The 21,993-nt window shown below is 37.0% G+C and overlaps 1 protein-coding gene across 1 annotated transcript in view; it reads left to right on the forward strand.

Moving 5' to 3' along the window:
- VEGFC (vascular endothelial growth factor C) overlaps window positions 1-21,993 on the forward strand; it is a 122,770-nt gene that overhangs the window by 64,983 nt on the left and 35,794 nt on the right. Inside the window, exons 2-3 of the mRNA XM_003415823.4 lie at window positions 18,499-18,712; window positions 20,198-20,388. Coding sequence (XP_003415871.1) covers window positions 18,499-18,712; window positions 20,198-20,388 — 405 coding nt within the window. The remainder of the gene's footprint in view (window positions 1-18,498; window positions 18,713-20,197; window positions 20,389-21,993) is intronic.

The raw sequence follows: 21,993 nt of genomic DNA on the forward strand, positions 1-21,993 counted from the left end.
GAAGCAAATGAGGATTGTTTGAAACTGGCATGGAATAAATGAACTGATGGTGAGCATTAAGCTACTTAAACTAGATATTTATAATTTTATATCTGCATTTCAAAATAAAAAAATTGTAATTTCAGAAGAGACAAAAATATTTCTATGGAAATGACTTTGCTTGGTGTCTGCGCTCAGGCTTTTCACCTGCGTGTAGGTGCTCTCTGTTGGCCCTCACGGGGTCCTAGGGTCAATGTAAGACCTCCAGAGTGAGCTTCTTCAGCAGCCTTCCCTGAGTGCCATAGCTGGAAATAATTGCCACTCCCTCAGAACCATTTCTTCCTTGGAAATTCTATGCGGCAGTTCTACTCTGTCCTATAGGGTCCCTATAAGTCGACTCGACAGTCACAGGTATGGATAAGACATTAGTTAGAAATGGTTTTTAGTTACCCCTCGCAGTACCTAGAGTAGTCTCTTGCATCTAAATATATTTGCTTTCCTTTTCCACTGGTGATCCTAAAATAAAAAATCAGTTTTGTAAATACACTTGCCATTCTTAAATGTGCCTGACAAACATTGGTAAATATATAATATTGAATTCTGTTGCCATTTTGATTGTCGGAAGTGAGCTGGCTAATGTCTCAGTCGTATTTGTAGGTCCAGTTTAAGAAAAGAAAAACGAAAAAACCTAACTACAGTCAGAAATTGAAGAGAATCAAATGCTGAATTTCATCTGTATCTGTTAAATTGGTGGTTTCCTTCAGTGAAACTTTAAACATAGAGCATTCTATTTATTGATACAGAGCATTGTACAATGTAAATTTTTAACTCCAGTCGGAACTTCAAAAGTCAGATTTTAAACTTGGATTAAAATGTAAATTAGTCTTACATTTTTAAATTAGCTTAAAGGGTAGCTTTATGTTATGAAGGCTGGTTGAATATTTCAATAATGTGATATAAACGATATTTTTCTTTTCTCATTCAGTGTAAGCTTTTATTCGCCCACATATTTCTAACAACAAGTAGATAAGAAGTATCTGTGTAAAAAGATGTGAACTGACTCTTCAACACAGTATTCATTTGTCTAAATTACGATCGATTAGAGCTAAGAAAATTTATCCAAAGGAGCTATAACAAATACTTGTTACCCCAAGTTATCAGCATATTTTTTTTTAATTTTGTATTTTTATAATAAATATTTCCTTCTTAAGGTACCGCCACCACTAATACCATTTGCAGTGATATACCTTGCTGAAGATACCATAAAAAGTGAAGTGCGTAAAGCAGACCAATGTTAATTTAGGTATCTGAATAGTGGAAAATTGAGAAGCATATTATGACATGTTTCCAACCTTGGAACTGGGCAGTGGATTGAGTGAAGTATTTTCCTGAATAAGCAGGTAGGGGTCTAAGAGAAGGTGGCTTGGTAAGGGAGCGTTTGTGGTTTCCTAAAAGTAAATGGTTTCCCCAAGATGAGTAAGTGATATTCCTCTCCAGAAAGCTCTCCAAATCATTAATAGTGAATTAGATTTGGTTATTCTTCCAGCTTGTTTACTTACTAAATGTACCCTCAGTGTACTCAGTGTACTCAGCCACCTGCCCGCACACGGGATAGACGTGTACCGTGCTTCCAGAACCAGGGTGCAACTGTGGTCCAAAACCAGGAACGTAGAAGAGTTTATGAAGAAGCGTATATAAAATTTGCTCTCATTTTTTATTAAGCAAGTATAAATGCTTTTGCCACTCTGAGATAATTATTATAGGTTTTAATTATGGAGAGAAATTTAGCAACTCCAGTGTTAGCAAAAATGCAAAATGATTTTTTGTTGTTTGTTTTAGACACCGTACTTCTGTTTAAATAATTCAGCTTTGTTTTACTCAACATTGTTTCATAGCAACAAATTCTCCTTCCTGCCACTTTCCTAACTGATCTGGAATTCTTTAGGCACAGAAGCACATGAACAACAAGAATTTCATCTGGAATTACTTGCAATATACAAAGAGGTGTGCCTTAAAATTTGCAAATTCCTTGGAAATACCAAATTCAAGGAACTGATAATTAATATTACCAGCCTTCAAAATAATGTATGTAAGTTCTAATATGTAAACTACATTAAAGGGGAGAGCTTGTTTGCAAGGAACAGTCCTTGGCACAGTGTAGTCACTCAATAAATATTTTCAGAAATTATAAAATTTTCAGAAATCATAAAATTTTCTGAACTTTTCTATTTATTTAAAATATTTTATTACCATCAAGTGGCTGACTACTATACCAGCCTTCTTCCTCTGTGCTTATAAATACGATCTTATTTACACACAGAACAGTTTTGCAAAGTACATCTTATTTTTTACATTTTAAAAGTGGGGGATCCTATGCTTGAGGGTATTATTATTATCATCATTATCTACACTTGTAAAAATTGCTGTGTTCAAGCACCGGGCTGCTTACATACCTTATTTTGTATTACCCATCGCCATCGAGTCAATTCTGACTCATAGCGACCCTATAGGACAGAGGAGAGCTGCACCCATAGTGTTTGCAAGGAGTGGCTGGTAGATTCAAACTGCAGATGTTTTCATTAGCAGCTAAATGCTTAACCATTGCACCACCAGGGATCCTGTTTTACATTAGCTTATGTAATTGTTACAGCAATCTTTGTATTTCAGATAAGAAAATGAGGTTCAGAGTTTACACACATAGTAAGTAGAGAAGCTAAGATTCAAATGTAGGGATTGTTGTTATGTGCCGTGGAGTCCGTTCCAAATCCTAGTGACCCTACAGGACAGAGTAGAACCACCCCATAGGGTTTCCAAGGAGTGGCTGGTGGATTTGAACAGCCAACCTTTTGGTTAGCAGCCAAGCCCCTAACCACTGCGCAACCAGGGCTCCAAACACAGGTTTATGTTTATTAGTGCCCAAAACATATGCTGTTACGTAGTACCAAACATGTGGATCCTCAAACCCTGTGCTTTCCTGGAAAACTCAGATTTCAGTCAGGCATTTTGTTAGAAGCATATCTCTGTGTATGCATATATGTATTATGTAGTTTAAATAGTGTGAAAATACATGATTAGGGAAATTGAACTTTCACAAAGAAGGTAAGTTTTAAGTGAAAATTGATATTATAATATGCTTTGAGAATTAAATCATTTATGAGATTAATGACTATTAATAACATGTTTATAGCTCTTTCCATTACTATTACTGTTATGAACTATAGCTGTCGTTGAATGGCCAATATATACAGTGCATTACTTTATGCACGTGACATATATTATTTAATGCTATCAGGTACTTCAGGTTTATTTCAAAAGCCATAATTGAAATTAGTCAAAGAATAAGATCATGATATGGCAAACAATTTTTTGTGTATCAATGATATTATTAAAATTTAGGACATCACCATGTATAAATCAGATAATATGCTTAATATCAAGCTTAATTAAAAAACAAATGTAGTGTAATACTGGCTTGAGGGCAGACAAAAATTTCAGTGACACAGATTCAGAAGTTCAAAAACAGACCCAACAAGTGTGATCATGTGATTTACAGCGAAGGTGATACTGCAGCTCAGTGGGGAAAGGGTGAGCTTTTCAGTAAATGGTGCTGGATCAATTAGATAGAAGAGAAAATATAGAATTTTGACCCTTACCTCATATAATAGTCAAAAAGAAATTCTAATTGTAGGTCCAAATGTGAAGAGTAGAAAAATAAAGCTCCTAAAAGGCAACATAGAATATCTTCATCAATTGGGTAGGTAAAGATTTTTAAAAGATTACACAAAAACACTAACCTTAAAGAAAAAACTCTGCCTTCATTAATATTAACAACTTCTTTTCATCAAAAAACAGCATTATGCAAGGGCAAGTACAAGCTACACAGTGGAAGAAGATATTTGTAATGCACATATTCAACACCAGACTTGTGTACAGAGTATATTAAGAACCCTTATAGATCAGTAGGAAAAAAGACAGCCAATGAAAATTATTAAAAGGCTTGGAATTGGCACTTCTTGAAAGAGGGTAGCTCGAATCTTGAAAACCATGAAAAAGTACTCATCATTAGTTGCGATGGGACTACACACTAAAACTGTAATGAGATATTATCGCATATCCATCATATTGGCTCAATTTAAAAAGTGACTGTACTAAATAGGGATTACTGGTGGCTTGATGGTTAAAGCGCTCGACTGCTAACTGAAAGCTTGGTGGTTCCAGCCCACCAGCTGCTCTATGGCAGAAAGATGTAGCAGTCTGCTTTAGTAAAGATTTACAGCCTTGGAAACCCTATGGGGCAGTTCTTCTCTGTCCTGTAGGATTATTATAAGTCGGAATTGACTGGATGGCAATGGGATAAAGCTAAGCATATGCAGAGATAGCCCATGATGGCAACTTAGGCACACCTTGCCATCCCCCTACAGCAAATACCTGAGAAACCAAGTAAAACACATACATATGACAATCCTGGCACACTGAGCATCAACAGGAAGAATGAAGAATTAGATTGAACACTGATTGGAAGGAGAAACTGAACAAAAACAGTGAACATGGGGAGTTACAGGTCGGAGGTGCCCTGCCAGCCAGTGCTGTGCCGTGTGACCATCTTGAAACAGAGTGAGCACTGACCCCGGCTGAGGTACACATGAAGGCAGCTTCACAGAATTCCAAAGTGAAGCAAGGTGAGCAGGACATGAACTGGATCTAAGAGTGGAAAGTACAGGAAGGGGGGCAAGAGCTCCAGGGAACCTGGTGACCACGGAGCAAGGTGGGAGCCAGGAACCAGAGACAGGACTACTCTCCAGTGGTGGTTCCTGATCATTAGAGTCTGTAATACACATGAAGTCCTAGATTAGAGTGTCAGCAGGAGGTCCTCCACCTGACCAGACTCCAGGCAGGCCCCCATCCACTGTATTTGGTTGTGGCCAGGTCCTGATTGCAGGTGGCTAACAAACACATGAAGAGATGCTCGCGATCATTAGCCATTAAAAAACCTGTTGCTGTCGAGTTGATTCCAACTCATAGTAACCCTATAGGACAGAGGAGAACTACCCCCACACAGTTTCCAAGGTGTGCCTAGTGGAATCGAACTGCCAGCCTTTTGGTTAGCAGCCATATTTCTTAACCTCTGTGCCACCGAGATGCAAATCAAAACTATAATGAGATACCATCTCACCCCTGCAAAAATGGCACTGAAAAAAAAAAAAATACGGACAAGGTGGTGGGGAGATTGGAAGTCTTATACACTGCTGGTGGAAATGTAAAATGACACAACCACTGTTGAAAACGGTGTGGCACTTCGTCAGAAAGCTAGAAATAGAAATACCTTATGATACAACAATCCCACTCTTAGGTATATATCCTAGACATATAAGAGCAGTGACATGAGTAGACATGTGCACATCCATGTTCATTGCAGCATTATTCACAATAGCAAAAAGATGGAAACAACCTAAGTGCCCATCAGCAGAGGAATGGATAAACAATAAGCAATGGAATACTACACAACAATAAAGAATAATGTATGAGTCCACAAAACATTTTATAACGTGGATGAATCTGGACAGCATTATGCCAAGTGAAGTAAGTCAAATACAAAAGGACAAATATTGTATGATACCACTTTTATAAAAAGTTAAGAATAGGTTTACACTCAGAAAGCAACATTTTTTGATGGCTACTGGGGGAAAGAGGAAGAATCACTTACTAAGGTAGTAGACATGTGTTAATTCTCTTGATGATAAAGCCAATACACAATGTGGGGGAAGTCAGTACAACTTGACGAGGTAAATGAAGACATTGAGAGGTGTGCAAGAATAAAGGACAACTACATTAAATGCTATAACATACAATTTTGCAATAACAAGCAAAAAATATTTGAGTGGTTACATAGGTAGATATGTATGCTATACGGGTGTGGGAAGGCATATGGGAGTACATGCTTGTACTTATATAGGTGTATTTGTGGGCATATGTATATACACATATGTACGTGCTACATATATATTCATATATACAATAAAACACATAGGGGGCACAGTTAGGGATACTTCCTAGACATATCCAAACACCTCATGGGATTGATTTACTGGGTGTGAAGGCTCAGGACCATAGTCTCGTGGGACAACTTGGTCAATTGGCATAACTCAGTTCGTAAAGATAACATTCTACATCCTAGTTTGGTGAGTAGCACCTGAGGCCTTGTAAGCTTGCAAGTGGCTATCTAAGATACAACTATTGACCTTTTCTCATCTGGAGAAAAGGAGAGTGAAGGAAGCCAAAGACTCAGGTAAGAAATTAGCCCACAGGACTAATGGCCCACATGAACCACAGCCTCTTCTAGCCTGAGAAAGAACTAGATGGTGCCTAGCTACCACTACTAACCAGTTTTACCAGGGACACAGTAGAAGAGCCTGGTTGGAATGGGAGGGAAAAAATGTAGAACAAAACTCAAATTCATAAAAAAAAAGACCAGATTGCTGGACAGTTAGAGACTAGAGGAAACCCCCAAGACTACTGCCCTAAGATACCCTTTTAACCTGGAACTGAAGCCACTCAGGGAGGTTACCTTTCAGCCAAATAATAGATTGGCTTACAAAGTAAATAGTATTACCTGGGAGTAATGTGCTTCCCAAAACAATTAACTGTGTGAGACCAGAGAGTCAACATTTACTCAAAAGCAAAGATGAGAAGGCAAGGGGGGGCAGGGAAACTAGGTGGATGAAAATAGGGCAGGCTGGGTAGAAACAGTGAGAACGCTGACACATTGTGGGAACACAGAACAATTTGTGTATGAATTGTTGAATGAGACTCTAATTTGCTGTATAAACTTTCACCTAGAATAGAATATTAAAAAAAAAAAAAGTTCATAGAAGCTTTGTTTGTAACAGCCACAAACTGGACACAGCTCAAATGTCCATCAACACATGAATAGAAAAACAAACTGTGATATACCCCTGCAATGGAATACTATACAGCAGTAAAAAAGAACGAACTATTGTTGTATGCGATGACACAGAATCATAATTGTACTGAGTTAAATAAGTCAGACAAAAAAAGAGGGTGTACGTGTGATTTTATTTATATTAAATCCTAGAAAACAGAAACTCGAGCAAGAGAAAGTATATCAGTAGTTGCCTAGGGGAGTGGGAGTGGAGAACTTCAGGAATGATTACAGAAAGGCATGAAGAAATTTTGGGGGGTGATGGTTACACTCCTTGTATAGACGTGGTGATAGTTTCACGGGTGTATAAATATGTTAAAGCTTATCAGATGTACATTTTAAATGTGTGCAGTTTGCCGCATGCCAATTAAAATTCAATAGAGTTGCCAAAAAAAGCTTAAGTATATGTATACCTCATGAGGCCTCAATTCCACTTCTAGTTACATAACCAACAAAAATGCATAGAAATGTTCACCAAAAGAGGTGTAGAACATAGACTAGATAAACAAAATACAGTAGTTCATTCAATGAAAAACCAGACAGCACTGGAACCAATTGCTTCGTATAACAGCAGTGAATCTCACTAACATAATTGTCGAGAAAAAGAACCCAAACACAAAAGATTATATACTGTAGGATTCCATTTATGTAAAATTCAAAAAAGAATGAAAACTAAAAAATTATGTTGACAGAAATTAGAGTAACGCTTGGTTACATATGTTGGAGCATTATGACTAGGAAAGAGAACAAAGGCTTTGGGATGTGGCAAATGTTCTGTGTCTTGAGCTGTGTGTGATTACAAGGATTTGTTCAATTTTGTAAAAATCAAACTATATATATGATTTGTTTACTCTTCTGGAAGGATATTCATTAATTAACAATTTATATTAGAATAGCATTAAAATTACTTTTAGTATTAACTACCATTAACATAAATTGGCCTTTCAAAGAAGAAAAGAAATTTTACTAAAAGAAATGTTTTTAAAATCCCATTACATTATTTCTAATTGCAAAAGAATTTCCTATAAAAACATTTTAAAAAATAAGTAGTAATTATGAAATTATTTGAATTTTTCAGCAAGAAAAAATGATAAAGGAAAATAATTATGAAATATTTTGTGTTTGCTTAACAAGGAAGACTTGGTCTAAATTGGTACCTTCTCATTATGAAAGACGGGAATGCTGAGAGATGCCTATGCAAAAAGAAGTGTTGTAAATTTAACCGGGCCAATAAATAAATTTCATAAAATATTTCAGTTACTAAGTCCAGCTGCTAATAATATTTTAGATTCTTTATTCTAACGTCCAGAGATTTTACAAAGTGGAATTCATGCCATTTTTAACCTTCTATTAATATGTTAAGGGTACCCTTGTGGTGTAGTGGTTAAGAGTTACAGCTGCTAGCCAAAAGGTTGGCAGCTCAAATCCACCAGGCACTGCTTGGAAACTCTCAGGGGCAGTTCTCCTCTGTCCTATAGGGTCGTCATGAGTTGGAATCGACTTGACAGCAACGGGTTTGGTTTGGTTTTGATTAATGTGTTAAGGATGCCCTGGTTACTCAGTGGTTAAAGGCTCGGCTGCTAACCAAAAGGTCAGTAGTTTGATCAGCCGCTCTTTGGAAACCCTATGGGGCAGTTCTCCTCTGTCCTAGAGGGTCACTATGAGTCGGACACGACTGCAACGGGTCTTTTTGGTTTTAATGTGTTAAGAGGCTGAGAAGTTACCTACCATCGCTAAATTAACATGTCTGACAAATCCCACTGTTACTCAGCTGCAGAGTTTCTCAACAGCAGCACTATCGACATGTGTGACTGGATAATATTTTTTTTGTAAGGTAATATTGTGTGCATTGGAGGATGTTTAGCAGCGTTCTAGGCCCCTACTCACTAAAACCAGTAGTTTCTCCTCCCCTTCCCTCTCTCTTGAGTTCTGACACAAAAATGTCTTCAGATATTGAGAGATGCCCCCTGGAGGGGTGCAAAATTGTCCCTGGTTGAGAACGACTGTTCTACTGGTATAAATGTTGGGATATTTGTATAGTAAGTTTGGCATTTTCTTATTATTTGGTAAATAATTGAGATTGTTATTTTTGGCTCCACCTACCTGGTGCTAATTTTTGTAATTATACCTGGAAAAAGACTGGAATTAATATTTCTGAGACCATTTTGTCATTTACAAGGAAGCGGAGCCAATGAGTATAAGGATAAGAGTCAACCAAGTGGTTTCTTGTGTTTAGTGAAAGAAATCAGTGATCTGAGTATTAATGTTTTCCATCGTGTTGTTTATCTACATTGGCATTAAATTAGAATGTTATCCAAAAAGTAACATAATTTAAATGAAAACCAAAATGTGTTTTTAGACCCAACTTAGATTTTAAGTGAATATTTGATTTTTCAATTGATTTATATATGTGCTAAACTAAAAAGATGATTTTAAAATTAATAAATAATGTGTGCTCTCAAAAATAGATATTTAAAAAAGTCTGTAATTATGAGATCATTTCCACATTTACTATAAAAATTTCATAGGGCAAGATAAGATTAAAACCTCTAATATTAAATTTAAATATCTGCTTTCAGAGTCAGCTATGTCTACATCAGGTTGGTATAGACACGGATGATAGGTGACCTGAGGGTGGAGGAATCCTGACTCTGACACCTTCACTGAAACCTTAGGTAAAATGGTTTGCTAAGGTCCTGTAAAACGTTTACATATTCCTATACTTTAGAAGGATTAGAAGCGTTACTGAGCCATTTGAATTTCCATCTTCATAGGTGATTCTCTACCAAGGAGTGATTTTTAAAGTTAACTTTAAAGTCAGCTTTATAATTGTGCATTCAGTGATTTTCTCAAATCAAAAGCCTTCTCCATTCTACCGTTCGGACCAATTTTTGCTTTTTTAAAAGTATTATTAAATAATTAGAACATTGTCATGGATTGAATTGTGTCCCCACAAAATACGTATCAAGTTGGCTAGGCCATGATTCCCAGTATAGTGTGATTGTCCACCATTTTGTCATCTGATGTGATTTTCCTATGTGTTGTAAATCCTACCTCTGTGATGTCAATGAGGCAGGATTAGAGGCAATTATGTTAATGAAGCATGACTCAATCTACAAGATTAGGTTGTATCTTAAGTCAGTTTCTTTTGAGATATAAAAGAGAGAAGAAAGCAGAGAGACAGGGGGACCTCATAAACCACTAAGAATGTAGAACCAGGAAAGTAGCGCGTCCTTTGGACCCCAGGTCCCTGCGCTGATAAACTTCTAGGACAGGGGAAGATCGATGACAAGGATCTTCCCCCAGAGCCAACAGAGAAAGCCTTCCCCTGGAGCTGGTACCATGAATTTGGACTTCTAGCCTCGTAAAGTGTGAGAGAATAAACTTCTGTTTGTTAAAGCCATCCATTTGTGGTATTGCTATTATAGCAGCACTAGATAACTAAGACGGATATGCTTTTAAGATTTACATAATTTTCCAATATAGACAATTAGTCAAAAGAAACAGAGGAACCTATAAGTTCTTCTGTTATACATCTGCCACTGTTGAGTAGAAAGGAATGAATACATAAGTTCCTCTGCCATTTTACAGAAAGACTAACTTCAGCAGCTACTTATTCCAATGATTGGATCTGACCCTGTTTTCCAAAGAGAGAAAGAAAACCCATTAAAAACACAGAATTATTGACATTGGCAACTAAAAAAAAAACCCTTATGATAAATTGATGACTATTGATAATTTGCTTTCTTAGGACAAATGGATGAAGTATATGGTGAAAAATAAAAGTAGTATTTCCATTTAGAGCTTTTTAGTAAATTTCTGGTTTTAGTAGACTGATAATTTTACCAAAAAGTCTTCTATTTGCTTTGTTTTATGAAATTTTCCATTGCAGTGAACATGTTTTTGTTATTTTTCAAATGTAAAATATTACTTGAGTCAGACTTTTAAAAATAGGGTATGGATAGTTTAAACATACACACACACACACACATATATACATATGTATATATTCCTTATTTTCCAGTTTGAGTGTTAGGTTACTTTCCCCCTCTCCCCTGAAGTGCAGATGTATTGGACACTTAACCGGACTTGCCCATGACCCATTTGGGCAGCTTCTTAAAAATATGCTGGTGTAATCAAACTGTTCTTTGATGGCTACCTGCTCATTTTTTAGTTTTCATTATTATTGGTAAGGGTATATGCTTTTAGGTAAAAGGAAATCTCTCATAATTCAAGTGTATGCACCTCTCTGTAGTTTTCAACTCCATAGACTTAATAAATGAATGCCAAATTTAGAAGTATCTATTTTTCCTTTTTTTTAAAAACATAACGATTAATTTAAGACTTCTTAAAAGGATGGTTGACTTGGGATTTGCAGATCTTTGAACGCTGATTTCGGCTCATTGGCAAGACCACGACCGTTGCTAACAGTAATCCTAGACGACTGCTGTGGCCTCTCACTTAGGATTGACTCTCAGGTCCGGTGTTGTTCTTGGCAAGTAGGACAACCTGCAGATACTTGTGATTTCTCCCTAACGAGCATCTGAACAACCTCTGGTCAAAGCAGAAGAGCAAGAGGGAAAGTTGTTTTTGTGAGCTCTGTGAGTAAAATGCGAGTTTGTTTAGGGGTCGCTGCCGAGCCCACCTCAATGCTCGCTTCATATTATGACTCTTTATAACTAAGGAGAATTATAGGGCGCAGGCGAAACTCCAAAGCTCTTTCTCAGCATATGACTATTCTCCTAGAACTACTGGTTTTTGCTTCTTCTTTCTCCTCCCATTAAAATGAGAAGGGGACAACTTTTGCATATATGAATCACCAAGGAAGGAGACTATTCCACAGTCTCTAGCTCCCTGTTTTCAGCATTGCACATCCAGCTTTGGCTTCCTATTGCGTCTCAGCATCGTCCACTGAAGGTCACGTAAGTTGTTGTTTGCTAATATGTACGTGCTGAAAATTGCCTTAACTACTGGTACCTCCTAATTGATCCATTCAGGTTGGAAGGCAAAATTAGATTTATTTTTGGATCATTTGAAGCTTTTATTACATATGAATATGCATTTATAAGCCACTTTCTATTTTAAGCCCTATCGAATTTCATTGGAAACTAAAAGGAATTAAGCAAATGATCTGAACATGTGGCAAACATTGGTGAACAGAAATGCTCAAGAAAGCATCTAGAAAGATTTTGGCTTTCATATGCATAGCACTTCCACTTGAAAGATTTTGATGTTTCCCTGGTTTAGAGCTGATTCCGGGTTACTGGGATCTCTTAAAATTCATCAAAAGTAGAATATGAATTTGCCATGATTTGCTGGTAGTGTCTGTCATCAGGCTCTTGATCTTGTCCTGAATCACAGATCAGCCCCATCACTTAGCTGATCATGTCCCATTTCTGGGTTGTTGCTTATTTAGAAAGGAAAAGCAAAAGACAGACCTAAGAAGTATTGCACCAGAGCTGGTACAATATAATGACAAGTAATGCCCCCCTGACTACTGATATACTTCTATATCAAATGTATATTTGAACATCACAAAAGGGTTGTGATGAAGATCTTATTATTGCCATTTTACAGAATAAAATGAGAATCAAAAAGTTACAGTTGTTTGTCTAACGTCATTCACTATAGCCAGGGTAAAAATCTGGGTCTTCTGATAACTAAAGCTTGAGCTTCTTTCACACAAGTATTATAATTACAGTTTAGTGGGAATAATGAATTGTCTCCATCTCCAGCCATTTCTGTGCCATTTTGTGATAGCCCGTGCATTCCTCGATGATTGCTATAAATGAAATAATATATCAAAAGACATGCTCTATGCAAAAATAAGAACAGTCAAGTAAGTGAAAGGCTGAAATGAGAACTGATAATGTGGCCTGCCAATGTGCTTAGACATGATTAGTTTTAAAATTGTATTATTGTATAAAGCTACATGTACTCATTTAAAATTTAAAATACATAAATGTGTAAAGAAAAGGATAAAACCAGACCAAACCAAATCCACTGCCGTCGAGTTGATTCCAACTCATAGCAACCTTATAGCGACCCTATAGGGTGGAGTAGAACTGCCCCATTGAGTTTCCAAGGAGCACCTAGCAGATTAGAACTGCTGACCTTTTGGTTAGCAGCTGTAGCACTTAACCACTACACCGCCAGGGTTTCCAAAGAACATAATAATTACCTATAATTCTACTACCTGAGGATAACTATGCATATTTCCTACATATCTTTTATTCTTTGAGATTATATACACAAACCAAACCACACCAGTCCAGTCAAATTCAGCTTGGAGATTCCATGTGTGTCAGAGTGGAAGTGTGTTCTGTAGGGCTTTTGATGGCTGATTTTTCGGAAGTAGGTCTCCACGCCTTTACTCTGAGGTGCTTTTGGGTGGACTCAAACTGGTCAACCTTTCAGTTAGGAGCTGAGTACTTAGCCATTTGAGCCATCTAGGTACTCCACTGTATACACAAATGCATGATATGTGTGTGTGTATGAATTCTGTTTTGTGAAAAGATTATGTATATTCATATATGTATGTATACACACACGTATTGTGTGTAAATTGTTCTTGGGAGCCGTCAAGTTGATTCCAACTCATAGCAACCTCGTGTGACAGAATATAACTGCCCCATGGAGTTTTCTCAGCTGTAATCTTTACATATGCAGATAACCAGGTTTTTCTTCTTATAGGCCGTTGGGTGGATTCAAACCGCCAACCTTTTGGTGTGCAATTAACCATAGTGCCACCACTGTGTGGAAATAGTATACTCTGTTTTTTCATAGAATACATTATGAACTTCTTTGTGTATCAGATCGTTCATCATGTGTTATATGCTATTTAATTAATTGTTTATTATTGTCTGTACAACTTGTTTTAATATTCACTATGGAAACCCTGGTGGCATAGTGATTAATTGCTACAGGTGCTAAGCAAAAGGTCAATGGTTCAAATCTACCAGGCACTCCTTGGAAACTCTATGGGACAGCTCTACTCTGTCCTATAGGGTCGTTCTGATTCAGAATCAACTCAACCGCAATGGGTTTGGGTTTTTGGTTGTTACTATAGGCAGCTCCCAGTGAATTTGTACATGCATCTTTGAAGAACTATATGATCACATCTTTTTTTTTTAATATTTTGATTTCGGAGACAATTTACATAGCAAATTTGATTCTCATTTAACAATTTCTATACATATAATACATATACAAATACAAAAAACCAAAACCAAACCCAGTGCTGTCGAGTCGATTCTGACTCATAGCGACCCTATAGGCCAGAGTAGAACTGCCCCATAGAGTTTCCAAGGAGCTCCCGGTGGATTTGAACTGCCAACCCTTTGGTTAGCAGCTGTAGCACTTAACCACTACACCACCAGGGTTTCCTATACAAATACATATACATATAGTTCAGTGACACAGGTTACACTTTTCACAATATGTCAGCATTCTCATTATTTCCATTCTGGCTATTCTATTTCCATTAATCGAGCTTCCATGTCCTCCCCCCTACCCCTTACTTTCACATCTTTGGTCTAGGGTAAATGTTGACCATTAGGTCTCATTTGGAAACCCTGGTTGCATAGTGGTTAAGACCTACAGCTGCTAACCAAAAGATCGGCAGTTTGAATCCACCAAGCGCCCCTTGAAAACCCTATTGGGCAGCTTTACTCTATCCTATAGGGTTGCTATGAATCAGAATCGGCTCGACGGCAGTGGGTTTTTTTTGTTTTTGTTTTTTAGGTCTCATTTAGATGATTGTTTAGAGGATTACAGTACTCGCTGGTGATGCTATTTATTTTATGAGCCACTTTTTATTTTGGCAGATAGGTGACCACCAGGAGTTCCAAGTTTAAAGGGTATCCCAGGACAATAGCCTTGGGGGTTCCTCTAGTCTCTACTGGTCCATTAAGTTTGCCTTTTTTTTAGGAATTTGAGTTCTTTCTACCGTCTTTCCCCATTCTATCCAAAACCGTCTATTGTATCCCTGGTCAGAACAGTCAGTAGTGGTATCCTGACACCAGCTAGTACTTCTGGTCTCCAGGTAGATGAGGCTGTGGGTCGTGTAGACTATCACTCCTATAAACTAGTTTCTTCTTTGAGCCTTTGGTTTCCTTGCTCCTCTTTTGCTCCAGATGCATGGAGAACGATAGCTGTATCTTCGATGGCCACTCACAAGCTTTTGAGATCCCAGACTCTACTCACCAAACTAGGATGTAGAACGTTATGAGCTATGTTATACTAATTGATCCAGACTGTGGTCCTAAGCCCGCAAACCCAATAACCTGTTCCCATGAGATGTTTGGTTATGCCTAGGAATTATCCATAAGTTAAGTCTCTTAATTTTTTCGTGTTTTCTGCAATGCAGATATTTTACATTTGATTTTTATATTTACTCTTAGAAAGTCCTTTTTTCAGCTTAATAGAAAATAACTTTTATTTCAGTCAGTATTTTTTTTAATTGTTTTTTCTCTATTGTGAATTTTGTGCTTATATTTTTATCCTCTTGCTCTATAAAAAAAAAAAAAAAAAATTTTTTTTTTTTTTTTTCTATTAGGAAACTTAGTGTTTTGTCTTACAAATACTGCTTTAGTTTTTTTTTTATTCCTAAATTATAAAATATGAAAGTAATGAGTTTGCCTTTAAAATTCAATTCATACTTAATTAAATGTCCTTCACTACCATCTTTTTTCTTAGTGGTGTGGTGTGTATCTTTAGTTATATTGTATATCACTGTTGTATTGCAGTTAATGAGAGCATTGGTATGATCCGCTTCGTTACAACCCAATGTTAATCACAGCTGAGTAACAAGGGAAGGAGTTCCAAGGACCCTCCAGCCACACACAGTCCCTTGCATTCTTTGGAATACTCAAGCAAAAGCCCATTGGTGATGCATTACAATTGGTAACATTGACCAGGAATATACCTGTGTACTTTTGTAATCTTTCCTTCTAGTAATAATCCTTTCAGATCCTGGAACATGTTTATTTCTTGAGTTTTGTGTCATATATCACATTTTCCTTAGACAAATATTTCATAAACATGTATTTGGAAAACTGTGAGAGGAAGGAAACTTTACCACTTTTATTTAAACTATGATCTTCCCTCTATCCCCAACCTCTATCTGTTCAACAGAATTGTATTTTGTGTAGCTCTGTGGTATATCGGAGCCCTCATGGCACAGTGGTTGAGAGCTTGGCTGCCAGCGAAAAGGTTGGCAGTTTGAATCCACCAGCCACTCATTGGAAACCCTGTGGGGCATTTCTATTCTGTCCTACAGAGCCGATATGAGTCAGAATTGACTCAGTGGCAATGGGTTGTGGTATATCAAGAATCATCTCAAAAATTTTAGAAGGTAATGAATTAATATCAACATTTTTATAGCACAGACCTAAAGAGATTAAGTGATATATTCAAGTCACACAGTAAATTGTGTAGAAATGCAAAACCAACATTCATAGCCAATTTCATTACCTAATAAGAAGTATGCCTCATAATTGTATGCCTGTTTTTTAAGAGAAGCATCATAATGTAAGAAAACTACATTAAAATTATGTTTCTCAAAATGTGGTACAAAATCACCTGCCTCAGGCCACCTTGGATTATTTAAAATAGCGGTGAGAAAGGCTTTTGATTATTTAGTATTTCAGTTTTTAAATAAAGATATGAATTGTGTACCTCAAAAAGTAGAGAAGAGAAAACTACAGCTTGCTAGAATGCAGAATCTCCATCTTCATTGACGATTCCAGGGGGCAGAGGAGCAGTTAGCTGCATTTCAACAGTCCTTCAATCGACTTCCTTGGAAACAACTTTCAAAACCAGTGTCTGCAGTAGTTATTTATACGTTTAGACTTAAAACTGGGATAACCATAACAATACAAAATAAGCATTTAATGTGTGGTACTTCAGTTTCCAGATAGATAAAGCCAAAAAGTTCCATTTTCAAAATTTTAAAGTTTTTAATTTAGAAAAACAAAATTGTATATATATTTTTTACTTCTGGTAATTACTTGAATATTACACACAGTGTTCTACTTAATTGGATACATTTATATAGTTAAGCTTTTATAAGGAGATTTTGTGTTCTCTGAACTATTCCATGTCTTTTTCACAGTAGCATAAATCTTTTTTGGGCACTGAAAGTCTGTAAAGCCCCATTACCACATTTATTAACTGCATCTATTCTGCTTCTTTTTTTATTGTGCTTTAGATGAAGGTTTACAGAGCAAACAAGTTTCTCAAACAGTTAATACACATTGTTTTGTGACACTGGTTGCCATCCCCACTACTTGGCAACACTCTCCCCTTCTTGACCTCGGGTTCCCTATGACCAGCTTTCCTGTCCCCTCCTGCCTTCTCATCCCTGCCACTGGGCTGCTGGGCCCATTTAGTCTTGTTTTGCTTTATCGGCCTGTCTAATCTTTGGCTGAAGGGTGAACCTCAGGAGTGACTTCATTACTGAGTTAAAAGGGTGGGTGTCTAGGGGCCATACTCTCAGGGTTTCACCACTCTCTGTCAGACCAGTAAGTCTGGTCTTTGTGTGTGTGTGTGTGTGAATTAGAATTTTGTTGTACATTTTTCTCTAGCTGTGTCCAGGACCCTCTACTGTGATCCCTGTCAGTGCAGTCAGTGGTGGTAGCCAGGCACCATGTAGTTGTACTGGACTCAGTCTGTTGGAGGCCGTGGTAGTTGCGGTCCGTTAGTCCTTTGGTCTAATCTTTCCCTTGTGTCTTTGGTTCTCTTCTTTCTCCCTTGCTCCAGATAGCCTGAGACCATTGGAATATCTTAGATGGCCGCTCACAAGCTTGTAAGGCCCCAGATGATATAGTTGCATAAATCTTGATGATCAAATAGTATTTTTTTTTTAATACTGAGTAAAGGGTGAAGATTTCTGCCAAAATAACAACTTTACTGTGACACTGTTGTTGAAGTCCCATTCTTCATGTGATTATTTACTCTAAAATAGCTTCCATGTAAGATTCGTACTGTTATCGCAAGCATCCTGCTTAATTATATTTTATCACCGCTAATAATTAAAAATGAAGCAATGCGTTAAAGTGGATTTCAGGTTAATTTTATTTATATTGGAGGAAAACACAAGTTTGAATGAATTTTCAAATTTACAATTATGCCAGTTATATGAAAGAATTAACATAGATTATTTTTAATTATATCTCTAAAAAGTTTTGTCTTAAAAACCAAATACAGTAAAACCTGTGAAAATCAGAATCTGTATAAGGCAGAAATCTGTCAGAGGAAGATAAGTCAAATATTTTCCACTAAAACAAGCAATGGAAAAGTGCTAAGACTGCACCCTCTCAAAAGTGGAAAACTTGGAAGACCCAAAAACACGAGGCAGTCCTGTCAAGTTCCAGCTCTCACAGGTTTCACTGTATGTATTTTAAATACCACATTATTGAGCCATACAAATAAAGATATGAATATCACTTTACCAAGAAAATGTATGTAATTGAGGAGTAACTAATAATAGTTTTTTTGTTGTTGTTGTTGTTTTTTTTTAGGACATATTGGATATCCTTAATCTGATAAGTAGTTGATCTTTTGGGTTTCGTTAACAGGCTTATGCAGGCAAAGACCTGGAGGAGCAGTTACGGTCCGTGTCCAGTGTAGATGAACTCATGACAGTACTCTACCCAGAATACTGGAAAATGTTCAAGTGCCAGCTGAGGAAAGGAGGCTGGCAGCATCATAAAGAGCAGCCCGGCACCAACATAAGGACAGAAGAGAACATGAAATTTGCTGCCGCACACTATAATGCAGAGATCTTGAGAAGTAAGTGCAGGCAAGAAAATATATAATAATCCTTGTATATTAAACCAGTGAAAGTTGCCAGCCTAGTCCTTGAATTTCAGTGTTTGTACCAAGAATATACCTTTAGGGCCGTATAAACAGGAAATAAAGAACTGATTTAAAATACAGTCTTTTACAATTTCACTTTCGTGTTAAGATGAATTCTTGAACTATAAAGATGCAAAAGTGTGTGCATATCAGCACACTTGAAATGCTTTGTAAATTGAGGTAATACCCCACTTAAACTTTTCAAAAACATGTAGGTGTGTTTTGCACACTATATCGGTTTAATCATTTGAACATTTTGTATCTTACAAACTAATTGTATATACATTTTCTTTCCTATTTAAATTTAGAAATGCTTTATTTCTCTCAAAACGAACCAAAATCACCTTTTCAAATGCTACTTATCTTGCTGCTTCACAGAGAACTGGCTTGAGAGCTGGACTTTTGTAAAACTCCTGAGATGTCTCACAGAAAACTCCACACAAAAAATAGGATGTGTGCAAAATGGCACAGTATAAATTGGTGGACTAATTAAAAAAAAAAAAATTAACTTCCTTTGGTTGTTAAAGACTAATTGCCATCTAACCTATAACAGGTTTGAGAATACAAAGTATTTTGAGAAGGAAAACAAACAAAATGGCTTCACGGTTGAATAATCAATAGTTTATGTCCTTTTTTCCCCAAAATTTTATGTTAGGGAAAATATGGGAGAAATAAACTAGAACATTTAAGAAATACATCATTCATAATGCAGCATTTATATAGTCAGTAATGTTGTAAGTAAACCGCTAACTCATTGGTAACAGAACTCAAAGAGACAACATAGAAGGAATAGGAGAGTTTGACCTTCCTGAAGAAAGTTAGTTCGGGATACAAGTCCCAGCTGATAGAAAATAGCCTTGGCTTTCAAGCAGCTACACCATGACATTACCCAAAGCTGCCAAATAGCCTGCCTGAAAATGATGTTTGAATCGAATCCAAAACTTTAGCTGTCTTCTCATTTAACATCTCAGTTAAAAAGAAAAATAAAATGATATTGTTTACTTTTGCTTTGAGACCACAAAAATAGTAGTACATACTATAGCAGATGAGCCTGACTCAATCTCTGCAGGTCTTGTAAATGTCCATGTATTAAATTTTCATTTTCTTAAGTAAGGAAGCCCAAACATAACTGCCGTGGGATATTGGTATAATTTTAAGAAAGCATAATCCTAATTTAGCTTGTCATGTGGCTGTAGAAATGAGTTTTGGTTAGCAAATACCCGTAGCTGCTCTGTTAAATATTATATCATATTCCCAGCCACAGGGAAATTTAGATTTCTGCCAACTATTTATTTGAAGTTACATACTTGACTTAAATCTTGACTTCTCAAATCAAATGCGAATGACTGCTGACTGCTGTGGGCTTTGTTCCCCTTGGTGGCTTCTGTGTAACTCATGAACTTCCCTGTGACTTGACAGGTATTGATAATGAGTGGAGAAAGACTCAATGCATGCCTCGTGAGGTGTGTATAGATGTGGGGAAGGAGTTTGGAGCGGCCACAAACACCTTCTTTAAACCTCCATGTGTGTCCATCTACAGATGTGGGGGCTGCTGCAACAGTGAGGGGCTACAGTGCACAAACACCAGCACAAGCTACCTCAGCAAGACGGTAGGTGTTTCAGCTATGGCCCAAGAGCCTCCTCAGTCAGAGTCTTTAATTTGGAGAATAATTTGCTTAAACTCCTGGTCCCTTTAAGTAAATTAGCTCAATTTAGAGTTTCTTATATTTTCTTTGGGGAATGAAGTAAATTTTTCCAGATTTTGTATTTTCACTGATAAAATATTACACAGGAAGTAACTGATCATTTATAACTCTGTTCTTTTGGTGGTATCAAGGCCAAGTGAAGAAAATCATACATATACAATATAAAACCAAACCAAACCCGTTGCCATCGAGTTGATTCTGACTTATAACAACCCTATATGACAGAGTAAGAACTTCCCAATAGGGTTTTCAAGGAGTGGCTGGTGGATTCGAACTGCCAACCTTTGGTTAGCAGCTGAGCTCTTAACCCCTGTGCCACCAGGGGCCCCATTAAAAAAAAAAAAAAAAAAAAAACATTGCCATCAAGTCAATTCTGACTCATAGCGACCCTATAGGACAGAGTTTCCAAGGAGCACCTGTGGATTTGAACTGCTGACTTTTGGTTAGTAGCCATAGCACTTAACCACTATGCTACCAGGGTTTTCAATATACTGTATATATGTTGATAGTTGAGGATAGACAGTATATTTGGAAGTAAACAACTGTAAAAATGAGTAAGTCTTCTGGCTATCCAGATATAGAACAAATTAAAAAGCCAAACCACCCCATTGCTGTTGAGTCTATTCCAACTCATAGTGACCTTGTAAGACAGAGTAGAAAATATGTAATTCCATGTGTGTGTATTCTATGAAGCAGTGAAATATTATTGACAGAAGCCTTCATTTACACTGAACAAATTTCACTGTGCTCTTTCAGAGAGCAAAGGAAATAATTCCAGCATCAAATCTTATCTATTTTGAATAACCTGTAAAGTCCGTCACATTAGATGTTAAGCTTCTACTAAGAAAGAAACTTCTCTTAAGGTTGGGTTCCGATCAGGGATTTTCAGAGCAGATACACAGACCCACATTGTAGGTATTACGTGGAAGAGAGCCTGGCTCTCAGTGGACATGTTTATGTGTAGACGATAACCGTGGGGAGTGTTGTTTGAAATGGTGTGTGCCACGGCCCTCTGCACAGAGGGTTTGGAGAAGTTCAGTGCTGTGGGCAGGACTGATGTAGACTTCTTCCTGAAAGAAAACTGTGATTGCTCTCAAGGCTAGTCTCAGCTATTTTGAGAATTGAAGCAGCATAGGTAATATGGCTCCTTCGAGACCAGTCTTTTGACCTTTCGTATGAAAAAATGAAATTATTTTAAAATTTTGATGTTAGATTTGATTTGTACAGTATAGGCATGACATCAGATTAACATTTTTAATTTTAAAAAATCCTGTACTTAGAAAACATATCTAATAAAAGTTTCATTTCATATAAATTTTAGCCGGTATACATGGTTCCCACTCATAAAAACTACTCTTACCTTAATATAAGATTCATGGAGACGAAAGTTGAGATTACTACCTCAGTTCTGACCCAGCTGAAAACTTCTAACATTTTTACTGTAACGATCATTTAGTCTGTGAGTTAGGAGCTCTTCTCCTATTTTAATATCCAAGTCGCCTTTTTTTT

The sequence above is a fragment of the Loxodonta africana genome, chromosome 21, assembly GCF_030014295.1.
Source record: "Loxodonta africana isolate mLoxAfr1 chromosome 21, mLoxAfr1.hap2, whole genome shotgun sequence".
Taxonomy (NCBI): Eukaryota; Metazoa; Chordata; class Mammalia; order Proboscidea; family Elephantidae; genus Loxodonta; species Loxodonta africana.